The sequence below is a fragment of the Macaca mulatta genome, chromosome 4 (genome assembly GCF_049350105.2).
Source record: "Macaca mulatta isolate MMU2019108-1 chromosome 4, T2T-MMU8v2.0, whole genome shotgun sequence".
Taxonomy (NCBI): domain Eukaryota; kingdom Metazoa; phylum Chordata; class Mammalia; order Primates; family Cercopithecidae; genus Macaca; species Macaca mulatta.
Window position 1 is genome coordinate 161,979,353 of NC_133409.1, and position 18,501 is coordinate 161,997,853.

Genomic DNA, 18,501 nt, shown 5'->3' on the forward strand with positions numbered 1-18,501 from the left:
AAGTAAAGCTTACGAGTTTTATCACATGGCACTTCAACCCTGCTACACATAAACAATCTTTATGAGGGTCATACTGTTTCTTACTTTACAGTCAATAAATGTACCACTACCATTACCATCTTCAACTTCTTCCAATAATTGTAAAAGTAACGTTGCCTTGCTTGAATTGGCACACAAACTAGTTCATATTTACTCTTTAAGGTTGCAGTATTACATTTTGTATTTCTCTTTTTCTCCTAAAGCATTCTATTTGTACTTTGGTCCACGCTTTTGGTTCAAATTGTCAACAACACTGCTCATGTCTGAATCTTCATAATACCTGGCACTATGCTCCTCTTATTCTAGACACGTCGGCCACTGCCTCCCATAACCTGCTGAGTTGCTGCCAATGAGGGTCCTTAGCCTATGAATCCAGCCAGTCTCATTTAGTTCTTGAGCTCATCATCATCAGAATGGAGGGTACACTGGCGGTCACCAGTCCACCAGGAGGTAGGTGCTAGACTTAGTACCATAAATTCTGCTGTTTGGGTAAAAACTGGGCACCCCAGATTCTATGGTGTCCCAGTCTCCTGCCAGACTGGCTTGATCCAGATGAGCAGATTTTTTTTTTTTTCTTCATATGGCAGCTCTGGCTAAGTATTATTGCCTTACCTAGAATGCTAGTCACTCAGAGAGGACCCTGTCCTACCTGCTTGCCTCTATCTCAAGTAAGCCATCCTCTTGCCAGGAGGGGAGAAAAGCAAGGAAAGAACTGGCAGCAAGTTTCTGATTCTTTGGCATCTAACTTGGAATCTGGTACAAAACAGAGTCACTGCTGGGAACACCTAGACCAGTCTGGTGCACAGTACTGAGGACCAGCTATTTAAATGTTTTTCCTTCCTTCTTTTTTTTGGAAAGAAAAATTTCAGATCCACCAGGAACCAACTGATTTATAAGATATGATAAATATTAATGACTAGAAAAAATGGCATTAAAGACAAGCACCAAAGTTTTCAGTATAAGATTTAAGAGACACAAAATTATTCTGTCAAATTTCTAAATGCTTACTCCAACTTCCGTAGTTACCTCATTTTGGGTCAATATGTTTGTGGACTGGCTGGGTCCAAGCTCCAAACTTTGAACAGTGTTGGCTGGGTCCCTCCTACTACCATATCCCACTCACAGTCTTAAGGGCTACTGAGCGAATAAAGCCTGAGCTAACCCTCTTATGTGGATAATTTCTCTACCCCTTCTTCCTACCTCACTCCTAAGGTTTCTTCCCCATCTGTAATGCCAGTGTTGCTTCATGCCAAGACTCTTCCTTGGCATAAAGTTATGAGGAATACACAGTGAATGTCTGTCAAATGAACTAATTCCTGTCTGACAATGTCACTGATTGAGTCATCCATTCAAAAATTATTAAGTACCCACTATGTGTCAGGCACTGAGTGAATTGCTAGGACATACACCTTATTCTTAAGTAGCTTTTAGTCTAGTGGGAGGACATGAAAATAAATAACCACAATTCACTGGGACAAATGTCACGGCAGAGGGAAGCACAGAGTGCTTATTCCAGATATTCCAGGCTGGGTTTGTGAGAAGCAAAGGTTTCGTGGAGGTGCCTGGGCTGAGTCCTGAAGGATGAAAAAACATTTGCTAGAAGAGAAAGTAGGTCAGGAGCCTAAGAAATAAAATCTGCAAAGATGTAGAAGTAGACAGAGCTTGGCATGATCCAGAACGAAGTAGCTCAGTAAGGATTAAATATAGCGTGCAAGGGGGGAGTGGTAAAATATAAGGCTTGTGTAGTGATATGGTTTGGCTGTGTCCCCATTCAAATCTCAACTTGAACTGTAACTCCCAGAATTCCCATGTGTTGTGGGAGGGACCCAGGGGGAGGTAATGGGTCCCGTGCTGGTCTTTCCCATGCTATTCTCGAGATAGTGAATAAGTCTCATGAGATCTGATGGGTTTATCAGGGGTTTCCGTTTTTGCTTCTCTCCTCATTTTCTCCGGGCGCTGCCATGTAAGAAGTGCCTTTTGCCTCCCGCCATGATTCGGAGGCCTCCCCAGCCATGTGGAACTGTAAGTCCAATTAAACCTCTTTTTGTTCCCAGTCTCAGGTATGTCTTTATCAGCAGCATGAAAACAGACTAATACATTTAGTAAGCAGGACAAGTTTTTAAGGAATCCAGTGTATTTTAATGCTGAGTGCTAGTGATACTGTGAGCACAACAATGCTTTGCTGTGACAGACTGTGCTGTGCAACATTTAGGATGTTTAGCATCTCCGGCCCCTAGGAGCGTAATGCCAGTAGTACCACTAGCAACAACCAACCCCTCCCTATTTCCATATACCCCCTTGATAGAGTGACACCAACCCTGACTGAGAACCTCCGGTAGATAGATAATTTGGTCAGAAAGTGGACAAGTCTCTTAAAAACGTGCAGTGATACTAGTTTGACTGAATTAAAGTTTTATCATAAAGGTATGCCCAAGGCAGGTGGGGAGGACATCAGCCACATCCAAGGTGTGTCCAAAGAAAACCACGTCTGGCTCCTCTAGTGTTTGCATTTGGTCTCAATGCAAGTAATTTGCAAGTAGCTTTACCATAAATACAATTCCAGTTGGCAAGAATTTACTTAGAAACTATTCAATGTCAACTACTAGCCTAGGTTCCTTTAAGGATGTTCAAAGACATAAGACATCGTCCTTTCCCCTGAGAAATGTACAGTATAGTTGCTAAGATATAATTAAGTGAGCACACAAGGCAGTATATAATCCAGTGTTGGACAGTGTATCATTCATATGTTTCATGGGAGCATTTAGCAATTAAGTGAATTCCTCTATATTACTTCTCCTTGATCTTCCGTATCTACCCAAATCCTCTATCAGAACAGTACAACAAAGAAAGAAGCAAAAAGTCAGCAGAAAGCTGAGATTATCAACAATTATCTGTGCGTTTTTGCAGTCTTTCCCTTATTAGGGATTGTGAAGAAAATACCCTTGTAATTTACCTGAGTGGAAAAAAGATATTTTTGCTTGTAATACATTGTCTTCATTATTAACAAGATTTTCATTTGCTTTCAGATATTTTCTAAAAGTAAAGACTTTAAAGAAAGGCACAGTAGGGTGGGAGCAGTGGTTTACATTTGTAATCCCAGCACTTTGGGGGACTGAGGTAGGAGGATCGCTTGAGCCCAGGAGTTTGAGACAAGCCTGGGCAACAGAGTGAGACCCCATCTCTACAAAAAATTAAAAATTAGTTACATGGTGTTGCGTGCCTGTAGTCCTAGCTACTCGAAAGGCTGAGGTGGGAGGATTGTTTGAACCTGGGAGGTTGAGGCTGCACTGAGCCATGTTCACACTACTGCACTCTAGCCTGAGTGAGAGAGCGAGACCCTGTTTCAAGGAAAAAAAAAGGAAAGGAAAGGCACAGTAAAACTGATTTTGCACTGAAGGTAGAAGTTATTTTCCTCTACCTTTTCTTGCTCTTTAAGTCTTTCTTGGGACATGTTGATGACCAGGAATAACCATAGCTAGTAGTTCTGCTGTAAGTAACATCCTCTGTTCTGTTTCCAATTCCCTTCCTTGATGACATTGTGCATTTTACCGGACGACTTGGTCACAAGTGAAATGGGCCTCTGCCAGAAGGGAACAGTTTCCAGTGATTTGTGGATCTCTTTGGTGGGTCAGAAGTCATCAAAAGTAGCCACTTAAGGCGAAAGAGCCAATTAAAAGCAATTTTCAGGGACTCCATAATTGACATGTTCCAGAAAGTCTGTTGGAAAACAGAAAGGTTCACTAACACATGAGAATCAACAATTAGTAGCTAATACTTTGGCTTAAATCCCATCTCTTCTGTTAAAATGAAAATAGCCAGGGAGATTCTCCTATTGACCCTTTTCAATAATGTATATCTCGTAATGGACGTGCTTCTCACATTCTCTCTTGAAAGCAGGCTTGACTGGATGACTGGAGACAGTGCGAGGTCGCCGAGTCCATAAGCAGCAAGAAGGGCACACAGAGGGGGAAAGGAGAAGCTCACTGCCGGAGGAGGCAGACTTGACTTCACAATGTTCTCTGGGGTGGGACCTGACTTTGACCCCATGTATATAAATGGGCTTGACTGAGTTAATCCATGCTTATAAGTGTCCAGGTGCTTGTGTCTTATGGTAATGTTTTTTTTTTCAGTTGCCATTGAAAGATGTGAGAAACGAAACATGAAAATATTTAATAATTCAGCATTTCCAAGTGTCTAGACTACTGAACATATTATCCAAGAAATTATTTAGAAGAAAGGGAAAGGAAATAGGCGAGAGATTTGATGAGTACTGACTATGAATCAGTGGTTTTCAGAGTTTTATTTCTCACAGAGTAGATACTATTTTCCCTGTTTCACAGATGACAAATGTGAGGGTCAGATAGATTAGGAAACGTGCCCAAAGTTTCACAGCTAGTCAATGAGAGAAAGCATTTTCCAAGCCAGGTTCACTTGGCTGCAAAGCACGCACTCTTTCTGATACACAGCATACTGCCTAGATGTTTTAGCACATTTGGATTACAAAAATGTTAGAAATAAAATTATGTTTGTGAAAGGATGGGCATTTAAAAAGCTCTGGGTTGTCGTTGCCTGAAGTTGAAATTATAAAATGATAGTTCCCCCCAGCACACACACACACACACACACACACACACACACACACGTACGTTGGTGATTATGGCTGAGTCACTGAATTTATTTGGAAGAACCATCTTCTTTTGCATGACAGAATACAGATGGCCATAAACTATTTACCCAGACATTTTGGGGTTGAGGGATGCAATCATCATTTGAAACAAAAATACAACTCTAGGAATACATATGAAAGTGAATTACATTGTTAATGTGAAAGGGAAAAGGGGGAAGATGAATAAAACAGCAAGAATACAGCTGAAAAGAGACTAAAAGGAACAAGGGGAAACTGTCTTTGAGCACAAGGCATATGTGTATGCTACACAGAGAGTTGGTTTAGAAATGTTTATAAACAATGGATGTTTGTGGAATGGAAAATTGAATAGCTGTGATATTAAGGCTTTTCACTCCTGGGAAAAATATGGACACCGTGGCTTGTAAGTTATTTGATTCTGACAAGCATCTTCCTACCTCCTCTAACATTTGGTTATATTAACTATATTAGAGGCTTTTCCTTTTATTAGTCTGTGTTTCTGCCATCTGAAAACAATGAGCTTAAACAGCTATCATGCTGTCATTTTACCCTGTGAATAGGCTCTTTAATAAAGAAACCTAATGAAATGATTGTTTTAAAAAAGAAAAAAATTTCCATTCTATACGTGTTTTATTTCTTAAAACATCCCTAAATTATAAAGATTCTCTGAAACGATAAAATATCTCACATATTCAGAGGATGACTTTAGCCTATTGTTTCAGGGCTTTTTCATGCCTTAACTCCTTTTAAAAACCATAACAGGCTGTGAAAAAGAAAACAAATTAAGGAGAATAATTCCTTCCTTTATATGATAAATCTGCATTTGGCTGTGACGGTCAAGTACAAACTGTAAATAACTGAAATAACTCACAACTAGGAATATACAGGTTAATCAACTACGATTAAAAATAAATAGGTTTTTCACCAAGAACAGTATCTTTAACTCGAAATTAAATAATTGCAGCATACTAGGTAAACTATAAAATAAGGAATTTCTAAAAGCAGAGAATGATGTTCTTTCTCCATTGTGAATCTGATGAGTCTTGGTGACCTTTTGCTCACATTAATGCTGACAAACTCTGCATAATGCATGACCATCCCAACCCCCTTCTCCTCCCAATAGTTACTGCTTTGATTCTAATCTGTATTCAAGGGTATGGGGTGGGACACTTTAGTAAGGGGTGGGGGCAAGGGGATGGCAATGGTAGACATTGGTCAGGGCTGTCAGTAATCTTGGAGGCCTTTGGGAAGAGCAGAGGGCAATAATTATTGCAGTATAGGAGAGACAGCTAGGAAGTAATTCCTCCGTGTTACCTTTATGATTTGAGAAGGCATCCAAAGAAATGACACATACGAGTTCAGTGCTATGAAGGAAAAAGCACTGGACAGTTATTTGGATGGGTATCCACTTGGTTTTCTTGGTTACAATTTAAGGCAAATATGAAACTCAAAAAGGTACCTTGGGACCATCGTGTTCTTGGGAAGTTGACACAAGAACCACAACAGTTTAGAGAAACCTCTAAATATTGATCTTAGAAAAAAAGAAGTACACATTTTTAGTTCTTAGGGGAAAGAGCAATAGATTTATTTGAATGAAATAATTAATGAGTCATGGTCCCCACAACCACTTTCAAGCATGAATCTAGCAGTGAATAATTTGTGCTTTCAAAGTTTCGAATGACCTTCAGTTAAACTTTTATTACAAGGTTCCTTTAAAACACATTTATGCTTTGCTGTTAACACTACTACTAATAATACAGTAATTACTACTAGTGGTAGTAATGGCATTACATATGAATCTTAGAATTAAAATTAGCTGTTCATCTCCATCCTCCCCACCAGCCTGAGAGTGTGTCAACACATGGGACCACACAGAATCTTATTGTTTGTATTTTCAATGTCTTGCATATAGTGACAATAAGTGAATGTTTTAAAAAACTATATATAAAGACTATTGAGTCCTATTACAAACACATTGTTTACATGCATATAAATCCTGTGCTATGACACTAGGTACAAGCATACAGAGGACACCTAACTTCACTTAAAGTCTAAGTAAACAGAAAACATGGCCTATAGTGATTTCCCTGAGTTGGAGAACTATACATAACCTGGTTGTCCTTCGGACAAGCTGGTAATATGAAGAAGAGGCAATACCAATGTAAACACTGATATATTCATGATAATGCAAAAACATTAAGATTCATTAAAATGTTACAAATAAGAAAATCCCTTGTGTTTTGGTATTTATATACTTGTAAGAGGTTTATTTGGCATTCTGGGAGTTTATTACATTTCGAATCAAAGTCTACTGACGACTCGGGGAGGGAGAGGAAAGCTGTCAGGTTCTCTAACTTATCCATCTGTTCATGCCCCCCTCCTGGACGGCACCCGTTCTCCAATGGAGGAGCGGAGGACTGGCCTCTTGAAAGCTGTCTTTCTGGCACTGCCTTCCTGAGCGAATGAAATGGTTTGGTTTAAAATACCTTCCCTTTCAGTCCTGTCCCAGCTTCCGGATGAAAGCCCTTAATTTTAAAGAAGCACAGTTCAATAGTTTCTATGTTGCTGGAAGAAGAAAATTAAATTATGCTGTAATTATGTAGTGAACTAGCATATGGTCCCTTACAGGGGAAAAGCAGTTTTTAACCTCTCCTGTAAACTCTAGAGGGAACTTACAGAAGAGAAATTCAGGCACCAGGAAACACATGTATTCATCATTTTATTGGTTCTTAAAATTTACTGTGACATGGGAGGAGAATGTATCATCGTGCATACTCTCATGAATGCAGCAGATGAAATCCAGGAAAGTTTAATCAATAAAAATGACAGTACATATATTTTTATAGTACTTAAAAGTTTATAACACATGCATTATCTCATGTGGCCCTCACAAACAACTAAAACTAAGGGCAGGGATGATCTTCCATTTCAAGATAAGAAACCAGGCTTGAGGTTATTAAACATTATTTTTTTTAAGACAAAAAGCTCACTCAGCTATTATATCTTAAAATGAGGGTTAATCTGGAAATAGGCCAGTCAGTATAAACCTGTTTTTAAGATCATTCAGCTAGTTTGGAGGCAAAGTCAAGACACAAACTCTGCCTTCTCCGAGCAAAATTAGCACTCTTCGCAAATTCCTAGAACTACATCAGTAGCTCATGGTCATAGACTATTTATATATAACATTTCCTACTCTCTAGTTTGGTTTGTCAATGCAGTGTTCTTAGGGGTGGGCCTATTTTTAAAAAGCACTTAATAGAAGAAGTTAAGCAGTAACAGGATCTAAACTATTGGAAAAAACAGTTAAAAGTAGTTTTAAAATAAGAGAGGGGGGAGCTGGACATTGAAGTCCTAATTTTCTGAAATTATTTTTTCCAGCTTTCTACATGGTGTTACCTTAGTATTTGAAACTCTTAAGATGTCATTTTGGATCCCTGCATTACATTTTATACAATTTCTGTTGGTATTGCTCATAGAGCTTATGTGACTAAACCTCACTGCAATCACCTTTTAAGCAGAAGCTGTAGTTTACTTATTTCTCAACAAAAACTATGACGATTTGCCTTGTTTCCCATGCATTATTCGATGATTGATTACTGTTACAGCATGGATTGTGTTTTGTATTCTGCAGCAGGCGAGCATTAATCTTCACTTATTCTGCAATAGTATAATTCATTAAAACACATGCTTTGAATTTGGGGCACATACAAGAAGATGTAACCACATAGGAATACAGTGTTGTTATGACAAAACATAATTAATAAAACATAAAATGTGTTTTATGAAGTTATGGTTTTAATTTGCTATCTCAAGAAATATGCTCCAGCAATTTTGTACAAGGTAACTTCCCAGGAGAATTTAAATCCCCTTCCCCTCCCTTCTCTAGGTACTGAAAGGATTATGATTAATGCACACTAAATCTCTCTTAAATGGAAAAGGTCCTAGCAAATTTCTAAAACGGAATTTGAGCTACCGATAAGTATGATAGTCCTAAATCTGGAGCAAACTTTCTTTGACTTCTGAATTCCTATCTGGCCTCTGCTGGCCCCTCTTTTTTTCTTGACATTATCACACAGCAGGGGACAGAGTGGGCCCAGCCAGAGGCAGCACAAAAGAGCACAGCCACATACGCCCCCATGACCCCGGCAAATGGATGACCTACATTTGATGCAAGCAGTTCACATGAGAAAAAATTAATCTGTATTGCAGCCTGCACTTAACCTGTATTTCAAGAGGCAATTAAAGATATATATATATATAAAGTAAATATGAGCAAATAAGTATTTCAGACATACATCACTCTAAATTTATAGGAGACATTAGCAAAACTATATGTGTTCATGTAAATGTGCACATGGCCTTCTTTCTCTTAATTATTCAATCTTCATAAACAAATGTACTAGTGGGAGGTTAGTACAAGTAAAAACAGCATTAATGGGTCACATATTAATATTTATGTTTTACTATATAAAGACCTTGCATACATTATGACTGTTTTGCAAGCTGAATGAATAACTAATGCTACATTATGTATGGGTACATATTAAGCAGACATGTCTACACTTTCTTAGTTCAGGATATGATTAATGCAGCCTATCAGAAGCCAGATGGTGCAGAACCAGAACCATCAATCAAAATGAAAAGACCACTGCGTGCTATCCACAATGAGGTTCTCACAAATGGAGATTCTGTTCACAGACCCTAACTGGTAATAGGCAGAAAACGCCAAGAACATAGCTACACTGTCCCACTGGGATAAAAAAACCGTAGCTCAGGCTTGGCTAGATCAAAAATCTGGTGTAGGAATATGCATGGAGTCCTGAGCACCAGGGCTGGGAAAGCCCGAACAAACCAACAGCCTGTCCCTAAGATTAGAAAAAAGAAGAAGCTTTTTAATTACTTTAATAATGTTTGTACTGATGACAGTATCTGTCAAACAGTACCCATTTCCCACTTGATTTAGGATGGGACAGTGCCACATAGTAACAAAGCAGCTGCCACTGTCTGCCTGACACGTGAATTGGCATCTTGTTTCTTTTGCACAGGCTTTATTATAAATAACCCCAAATGCTTTAGTGTTACTTTGCAGCCTTTCTCCAAGGATCTATGGAAAACAATTTTAGTCTCTGTTATGTTTAATACTAATGACTATTTTTGGGGGCAGTTGTAGGGAGAAAGGCTGCCGAAAGATGTTTCCTGTTCCTTTAATAGCTTTACATAAAAATAACTACAGAAACACAAGGTGCTTTGTCTTTGTAAATGGATCGTGTGTGCTTAAAAACTGTTAAATAATCCCCATGCTCTGTAGAACCTCTGAAAAAAAAAATTAAAACAAATATATAGGTTCGACTTCCTAACAGCTACTAAATACCATCTCAGAATTCCAGTTTTGTGGAGTTTTGTGGGGGGTAGACAGATGTGCAAGCAAGGAGAAATTACCAGGAAATATAATTTCTTCCAGAAGAGTAACGCAGCAAAATCATGAGATACACAAATAATACATTGAAAAACACAAATAAAAAAGGATAATGAAGTGAAATTATTTGGAAAACTTAAATGTGTTATCTAAAGATATTTCTGCTTTAAGATAAAAATGTTATTATCACCCTCATAACTTGGCATGTGAGATAATCTGGAAAGAGAACAGCTTACTTTTACTTTTGTATAAGCAATAATAATAAAAAGGAATGACTACATATTAGCATAAATAAGACCTTAAGTAAAATGGCTGAGCTTAAGAGATTTTTAAAATTTCAGCATCTCCTTCCATCTTCATTAATATGTAGTTCCAAAATAGGGCTGACTTCCTAACTTATACAAAATTGTTACTATTTTTTTCCTCCTAATAAGGAGTGTTTTCCACACTGTTATAAATTCTGCGTAAATCACATTTATCAGCTGGGTATTAATCTACTGCACGTGTACACTGTGATTTACTTATATAATTAATTTCCTTAATGATGGATATTTAAGTTTTTTCTTCTATTATTGATAATAATGCAGTGAACATTTTTGTGCAAAGAGATCTTTCTGTCTTTGAGATTATTTCCTCAAAATACATTTCCAGAAGCTGATTTGCTGAGCTAAATGACATGAACTGTTAGCCTCTTTCTAAAATTCACACGCTTATCCAGCTCTCAGTATTCTCCATTCAAACATTTTAGTCATTTTATAGGTGAAAATAACACTTTATTGAAATTTAAATTTGTATTGCTTTAATTACCAGATAGGTTACAATTTTTTTCTGTGGTTAAACAATGATGTTTTCATTTTAAAGTCTTATTGATGCCTTAGAAAATATTTCTTATCTATTCATTTAAATAATCACAAAGTAGGTTCTTTGGAATACTAAATTTGTGTGATTACTTGAAAGAAATAAACTATATTCCTTTAAAAAATATTTTTAAAATGGAAACATTTCACTAATGCAGAGGTCTCCCCTGAAACTACTTCAAATCAATGAAAACTTAACATAATTAACTGAACGCTCTGAACTGATCAATAACATTTTAGAGTAGCCATCTAGCTTTATGGTTCTTCCCAGTGTTAGGAATGTTAAATGACAGCTGTCTTCTCAGTAATCCTCTCTCATGAAATGTATCTCTGTTTCACTGCTAGCAAAACTTGGATAATAGGCAGTTTGCATCAAATTGCTTTTAACTTGTTTATGGTGACTTTTCTGTTATATACATAACAATACAGACCACACCAAAGTAATGAAGACACATGATATAAAAGTAGTTGTCATTACACTATGTAGGGGATGATCGCCAAAATGGCCTAACAAGAAAACTGAAATTAAACTGATAGAGAACTACGTATCTTTTTAGAACTAGATGTAATGGAGACAAACACCCTAAAAGGCAGTACCTATCATAAACCGGGATTTCTAAAATTCAGTGTTTATATTTAAACCAGAAGACATGGTTAAAAAATATATTTATATCTATATCTACAACTATATCTATCAGAGCCAACCAGATTTTGAACAATGCAGTCATCCAAATTTTCTCTGGCCCAGTCATAGCCTTTTTGAAAAAAAGTAGCACTTACTCCTTTTATGTCTTATTATGCAAATCATACTATATAAAAGGTAGACAATTCAGAAGTGCAGATATATACATGATATTGCCATTTACACTGAATCTGTTTTGTAATTATTTTTTGAACTTTGGTATATCGTAAGCCCTGTCCTGGAAGCAGCTTTTGGGATCACTTTCCTTTTAATTGCATCCTGGGAGCTGGTGCAGAAAACTGGGGGATAAGAGGACTTACAGTATTGCTGACGAAAGAGGAAATCCAAATTCACCACTAGCTGGCAGGTCCTTTTAGTCCTGGCATTGGTAATTTCTGCCATACCCTCTTCTCAACACCTTGCTGCCTCAACCCTAGCCACTGTACGCTTTGAGCGATGGCTGTGGAGAGGTCGGCCTTGGGACCAGGGTGGTGGCAGTTCTTTGAGACCGTGTCTACTGTGGCTTTCCACCAGTAGACAAGTAAAAAGGTCAAGCCAAAGAAGCTGTCTTTTATACAAACTCAAGTAGGTCTACAGAACTCCAGGTGAGTAGTTGTGTGATATTGTACCACTATAACTTCCCCTGCCATCTGTATGGGGGTCTCCAATCAAAGCCAACTAACCTGGAAGTTCACATTTAGTTGAGCAAATCAGGGGTTTATAAAAATGTTAGGTCCAGGCCGGGCTCGGTGGCTCACGCCTGTAATCCCAGCACTTTGGGAGACCAAGGCAAGTGGATCACCTGAGGTCAGGAGTTCGAGACCAGCCTGGCCAACATGGTGAAACCCCGTCCCTACTAAAAGTAGAAAAATTAGCTGGGCGTGGTGGCGGGTGCCTATTATCCCAGCTACTCGGGAGGCTGAAGCAGGAGAATCGCTCGAACCCAGGAGGCAGAGGTTGCAGTGAACTGAGATTGCGCCATTGCATTCTAGCCTGGGCAACACGAGCAAAACTACATCTCAAAAAAAAAAAAAAAAAAGAAAAGAAAAAAAGTTAGTTCCAACTTGCTAAAAGATAGAGTGTACTAGAGTTCTCAATCACAGAATACTTGGAAAAAAAGGGTGTTCTTGTCCTGTGAAATGCAAATATTAAAAGTCAACAATAGCTAGAAACAAAAACAAATAATGACCAAAAAAACCCCCAAAACGAACAACAACAAAAAACAAACACCCTGTGGTGAGGTGAAAGACGTATCAGACTAGGAGTAAGCAAATATAATTTCAAGGTTTCATTTTATTATTAACTAGCCAATTGCATGTGGGCCTTCGTTTTCATACCTAAATTAAAAAGAAAATAAAAAAAAAGGGGGGGGGGACTGTATTAAGCTGACCCTTACAAATTCCTAACTCCTTTCAGTGCTAACATTTAATAATTCCAAATATTCTGTTACTTGGATTATTTAAGGGACCAACTTAAAAAGCTATCTACCATCAAGACATTAGTATGTGAAATACTCTAGGTATTCTTATTTTGCATTATATCTAGAGTTAGTACAATTACTCCGTTTTTTTCTTTCTTTCTTTCTTTTTTTTTTTTTTTGGTAAACTGGAGTCAGAATGTATAGTCTCCTATAAGACAATAGTGTTTATATAAGTGGATGGCTGGAACACATCAACTTGCCTACAACATGTTATTGAGTCTACACACATCGAAGCAGAATTCTAAGGTGCAGGAACTGTTGGGAAACTGTAAGTTATGAGGTCTATCCTGGATTCACATATGTCAGTTAGCTTTTTGAGCCTTCTTACCATAGGCTCTTTTTCTACTCACAGTAGGTTGGAGACTTTCAGTTCTAGTCCAAAATGGACTTGTTTTAAAAAATAACAGAAAATTTTAATTGGCTCATAGAGAGAACCAGAACAATATTTTCATTTTTCTCCTTTAGATTTCCAGCTGGTTAGGTTTCTTTTTATCTAGTTGAAGGACCATATTTTTCAGTATTCAACCACATGCTTTCTTTAATCACAGTAAAATTATCTCACTGCTAATATTTTTTTTCAGATATCTAGTTACAGTAATAAATATTTATGGATAGAATTTATAATTCTTATTTAACAACCAACATTTATTAAGTACTTAGTGCATTCAGAGCACTGTGCCAATCTCTTCAACTACATTCTCTTGTTTAATCCTCATAATAACCCCATTGGGGAGGTACTATTTTTTTTTATTCCCATTTTAGAGACAAAAAGGCTGAGCCTCAGAGAAGCTAAATAAATTACCAGTGTTGTACAGTGAATGAACGGCAGATTCAAACCCAGGATAGACTGCACCTCCATTGAAAACTGTCCAAAATAGTTTCAAATCTTATTGGGTCCTTTAAGTTTTATGGTACAATGGTCCATTATGCTGTTCAACACCCCTTAACAGAAAGATTGATGGAATATATTCTATTTAGAGATTTGCCCTAAGCAAAGTTGTCATTCCTCTTGAATGATATACTTTCTGCTATTACAAAATGAGAGCTGTGCATTTAGCTGTGTTTGTCTTTTTGCCTTTGCTTCCCAGAAGCCCGAGCTTTTATTCTTAATTGTGGCAGTGACTCGGATTTTGTGAGTGAACAGCACACCTCTTCTTATTTTATCCTAAAATATCTTGTTACATATTTCTAATATAGGCCACTCTGAGGCTTCTTTAGCCAAAATAAAACGTGAAAACAAAAGACGTTTTAAGTAATAAAGGCAGTGTGCTAGTAAAATAGAATTATATTTAAACTATGACGATATTTTCTTTGGCCAGGTAAAGTCAATCCAATGAGGTAGGAAAATTGAATATAACAATTAACTCTGACTTTTCATTACAGATGCTTCTCAACTTGTGATGTGGTTACATCCTGACAAACCCATTCGTAAGCTGAAAATATTTTAAGTCGAAAATGCATTTAATATACCTAACCTACTGAACACTGTAGTCTAGCCTAGCCTACCTTAAACATGCTCAGAACACTTTTGTTAGCCCAGTTGGGCACTTTACTGCCTATACTACAGTAAAGTGTTAAATATCTCATGTAATTTATTGAATTGTATACTGAAGGTAAAAACAGAATGGTCATATTAACACTCCAAATACAGTTTCCACTGAACATGTATTGCTTTCCCACAATCGTAAAGTCAAAAGAAAGCTTGTAAGTTGGACCATTGTAAGTCAGGGACCATCTGTTTATGCTTTAACACATTATCTCATTTGATACTCACAAACTTTGAGATGTATTAGTTACATCTGCATCTAGCAGAAAACAAAACCAGTGATCAAAGAAAACAAATAACTTATTCGGGGTCATCCAGGTAGTTAAATGGCAAAGCATCAATTTGAAGTCAGTCTTCAGACTCTACTGTACCATTCTAATATTTAGTAAAGTAAGTTTTAATATTTGCAAAAAAGCTTAAATTCATAAATTCAATGACACAAGTTCTTTCCTCCCTCCCTCCCTCCCTTCCTTTTTTTCCTGAGATGGACTGTTACTCTATCGCCGAGGCTGGAGTACAGTGGTGCAATCTAGGCTCACTGCAACCTCCACCTTCTGGGTTCAAGCAATTCTCCTGTCTCAGCCTCCCAAGTAGCTGAGATTACAGGCACCCACCACCAAACCCAGCTAATTTTTGTATTTTTAGTAGAGACAGGGTTTCAACACGTTGGCCAGGCTGGTCTTGAACTCCTGACCTCAAATGATCTGCTGACCTCGGCCTCCCAATTTGGGATTACAGGCGTGAGCCACTGTGCCTGGCCTTCTTACATTGTTTATAAAAATAAAACATATTATACCTTTTTCTGGCATTCACTTAACTAGAAATTCAACATGGTCCAACATGGTTCAATCAAACAATTCTTCTATATCGACATGTATGACATTTTGAATTAAATATGTACTACTCAAATGTTGATGGAACACTTTTTGACAGATAATATTTTTGACAGATAAAATACAGTGAATATTTGCTATTTGCCCTTGCTATATTCATTCTTTACTCCTAGGGGAATTCGCCACTGCTTCATCCTTCACATCTCAGTCAATGCTTGGGTTAGTTGCACCCTTAGCTCCTGGGGTAAAAATCTTGATTGGCTTAAGTCAATCAACACATTAATATCCTGGCCCAATTCTGAGAAATGTACATAATCCAAATCGACCAGGTTTGATGAAACTTTGGTTGGCTATTCCAGGAAAGATGCCATCTCTCTTCTTCGTATTTGAAAGTACGAAGAGTGTGGTGTGGAGCTGGGGCAGCCACTTTGCTACCTCTAAGGAGGTTAGCCTGAAAATAGTCAATATATCAAAGACAGCCAAGAAAGGGCTGCTGGTGATACCATTTGAGTCCTGAATCAAGCCTTGCTTAATGCAAAAACTACCTTGACAGTTCAATTAAGGAAGCCAATAAATTATAAATATAAATGATCTCTTTGTTGAAACCAGCATGAGTTGGGTTCTTCATAACATAGTCCTAAATAAAATATCTAATAAGCTACTTAATATCCTTAGGGAAGTGTCAGGTTATCAGATTAAGCAAAATATAGGTAAAACTAGAAATTCAAAATGGCAAGCTCATGTCTGCGATTTGATCAGTACAAATAGAAACTGATTCATGAGGGGCAGGAGCTGCAGTACAAGCCAAGGAAAGGGAAGAGGACTTAGGCAAGTGGTGAAGTTTACAGAGGAGCCAGAAGCGGGAAAATGAGCTGACTGCAGATGCATAAAAGGAGCAAGGTTGAGTGCTCAGCTGAGATGGGAATGGGTAACGATAACAAAGCCAATGAGCATAACTTATTCTGCAGAACATTTGGAAGCAACACAACACACACATTGTGTATGTGTGTAGGACCCAAGCATAGTATATCTTAAAGCACCCCCGCTGATTCTAATGTGCCATCAAGTTTGAGGATCTCTGGAATGGAGGGGGAATTGCTCCATTATAAAGAGCTTTACTCTCTTTATATAACTAACGAGGAAAGAACAGACTGCTAGTAAATCATTCCCCTTAATTTCACTTAAATGTAACATAATTAGGAATAGAAAGATTGATTTTAAATATGAAATATGGAAATACTGTGGAAACACTGCTGTCCACACATGCTTTTTAATTTCCTGTGTGTATGAGAAACTCTGACCTTGGAAAACATCATGCTCTTTCTCTAAATGAACTTTTATTGAACATCTGTTATGTGTCAGCCACTGTACTAGTCCTCCAGAGCTGCATATAGACTTTAGTTAACACAAGCCCTGCCCTCAAAAACTTCAGTTATGTAGGGGAGACACACAATGAGGTCGGGGAAGCACAGAGATTGTGGGAGCACATGAAAGGGACACCTAACTCCCCAAAGCAGCTGAGAGTAGAGGAAGACAGGAGAGCTCCTAGAAGGAAGCACCAGCTCTGATTTCTAATGGTGTATTAGTCTATTCTTACACTGCAATAAAGAACTGCCTGAGGCTGGGCAATTTATAAAGGAAAGAGGGGTTTTTTTGGTTTGTTTTTGGTGTTTTTTTTTTTGAGATGGAGTTTCGCTCTTGTTGCCCAGCCTGGCGTGCAATGGTGCAATCTTGGCTCACTGCAACCTCTGCCCCCCGGGTTCAAGTGATTCTCCTGCCTCAGCCTCCCGAGTAGCTGGGATTACAGGCAAGCACCACCATGCCTGGATAATTTTGTATTATTAGTAGAGACAGGGTTTCTCCATGTTGGTCAGGCTGGTCTCGAACTCCCAACCTCAGGGGATCTGCCTGCCTCGGCCTCCCAAAGTGCTGGGATTACAGACGTGAGCCACTGCGCCTGGCCAAGGAAATAAGTTTAATTGACTCACAGTTCCTCATGGCTGGGGAGGCCTCAGGGAACTTACAATCATGGCAGAAGACAAAGGGGAAGAAGCAAGAAGAAGCAAGGCACCTTCTTCACATGCCGCTAGGAAGGAGAATGAACGCAGGAGGAACTACCAAACACTTATAAAACCATCAGATCTCATGAGAACCCACTATCATGAGAACAGGATGGGGGAAATTGCCCCCATGATTTAATCACCTCCACCTGGCTTCTCCCTTGACACGTGGGGATTATTGGATTACAATTCAAGATGGGATTTTGGATGGGGACACAGCCAAACTATATCATATTGGGAAAGATGAAACAGATGAATGAAGTAACAGTGGCTTCTAGAAACAAAAAACAACTTATGCATAGACACCGAAACCAGAGAGAGTGTAGCGTACTGGGGAAAGCATGGAAAATGAGCTAAAAGGTAAGGAGCTACTAGCCAGGAAGGGCCTTATGGATCATGCTGGGGCTGTATCCTGCAACTGACTGAGGGCTACAAAAGAATTTTACACAGGGGATCAACAGTCTGGATGGCATTTTATAAGTATCCCCATCAAAGCAGTGAGAGAATGGATTGGGTTTTGGGAAAAGTCAGTGAGAATGGAAATAGGAAAATCAGTTTGGGAGAGATGAGGAAATTCAGGAGAAAACTGCCACCAAGTGAACCTATAATTTATCTAGATTTGACCTCATTCTCTTTGTGGCCATTGCCATTGCCACAAAGAGAAAGAGGTCAAATCTAGATAAATTACAGGTGTAGATCTGGGAAAATGACAGCAATCAAAAGTAGTGGGTAAAGGGAGTGGGAAGAGTCTAGGATGACATTCTGGTTTTGGCTCAGTAGCTGGAGAGATGTAATACTCATCAAGGTAATAAATACAGTGATGAATTCAGTCCTGGATATAGTGGGGCTGGGGTACCATTCAAAAGCAAATGCCCCGAGTCTGTTGCATGTAATGTCTGGGATGCATCTGAGCAGCCACGGCCTACCAAGGAACAGACCACTA

At 38.4% G+C, this 18,501-nt stretch overlaps 1 protein-coding gene across 2 annotated transcripts in view; it reads right to left on the reverse strand.

Moving 5' to 3' along the window:
• CDKAL1 (CDK5 regulatory subunit associated protein 1 like 1) overlaps positions 1-18,501 on the reverse strand; it is a 707,863-nt gene that overhangs the window by 90,080 nt on the left and 599,282 nt on the right. The window contains exon 14 of one of the 2 annotated variants that reach the window (XM_078001348.1): positions 2,156-3,756. The exons of the other annotated variant lie outside the window; for it this stretch is intronic. Coding sequence (XP_077857474.1) covers positions 3,601-3,756 — 156 coding nt within the window. The 3' untranslated portion in view covers positions 2,156-3,600. Of the gene's footprint in view, positions 1-2,155; positions 3,757-18,501 lie in introns of those variants that run through there. 2 annotated transcript variants of the gene reach the window in all.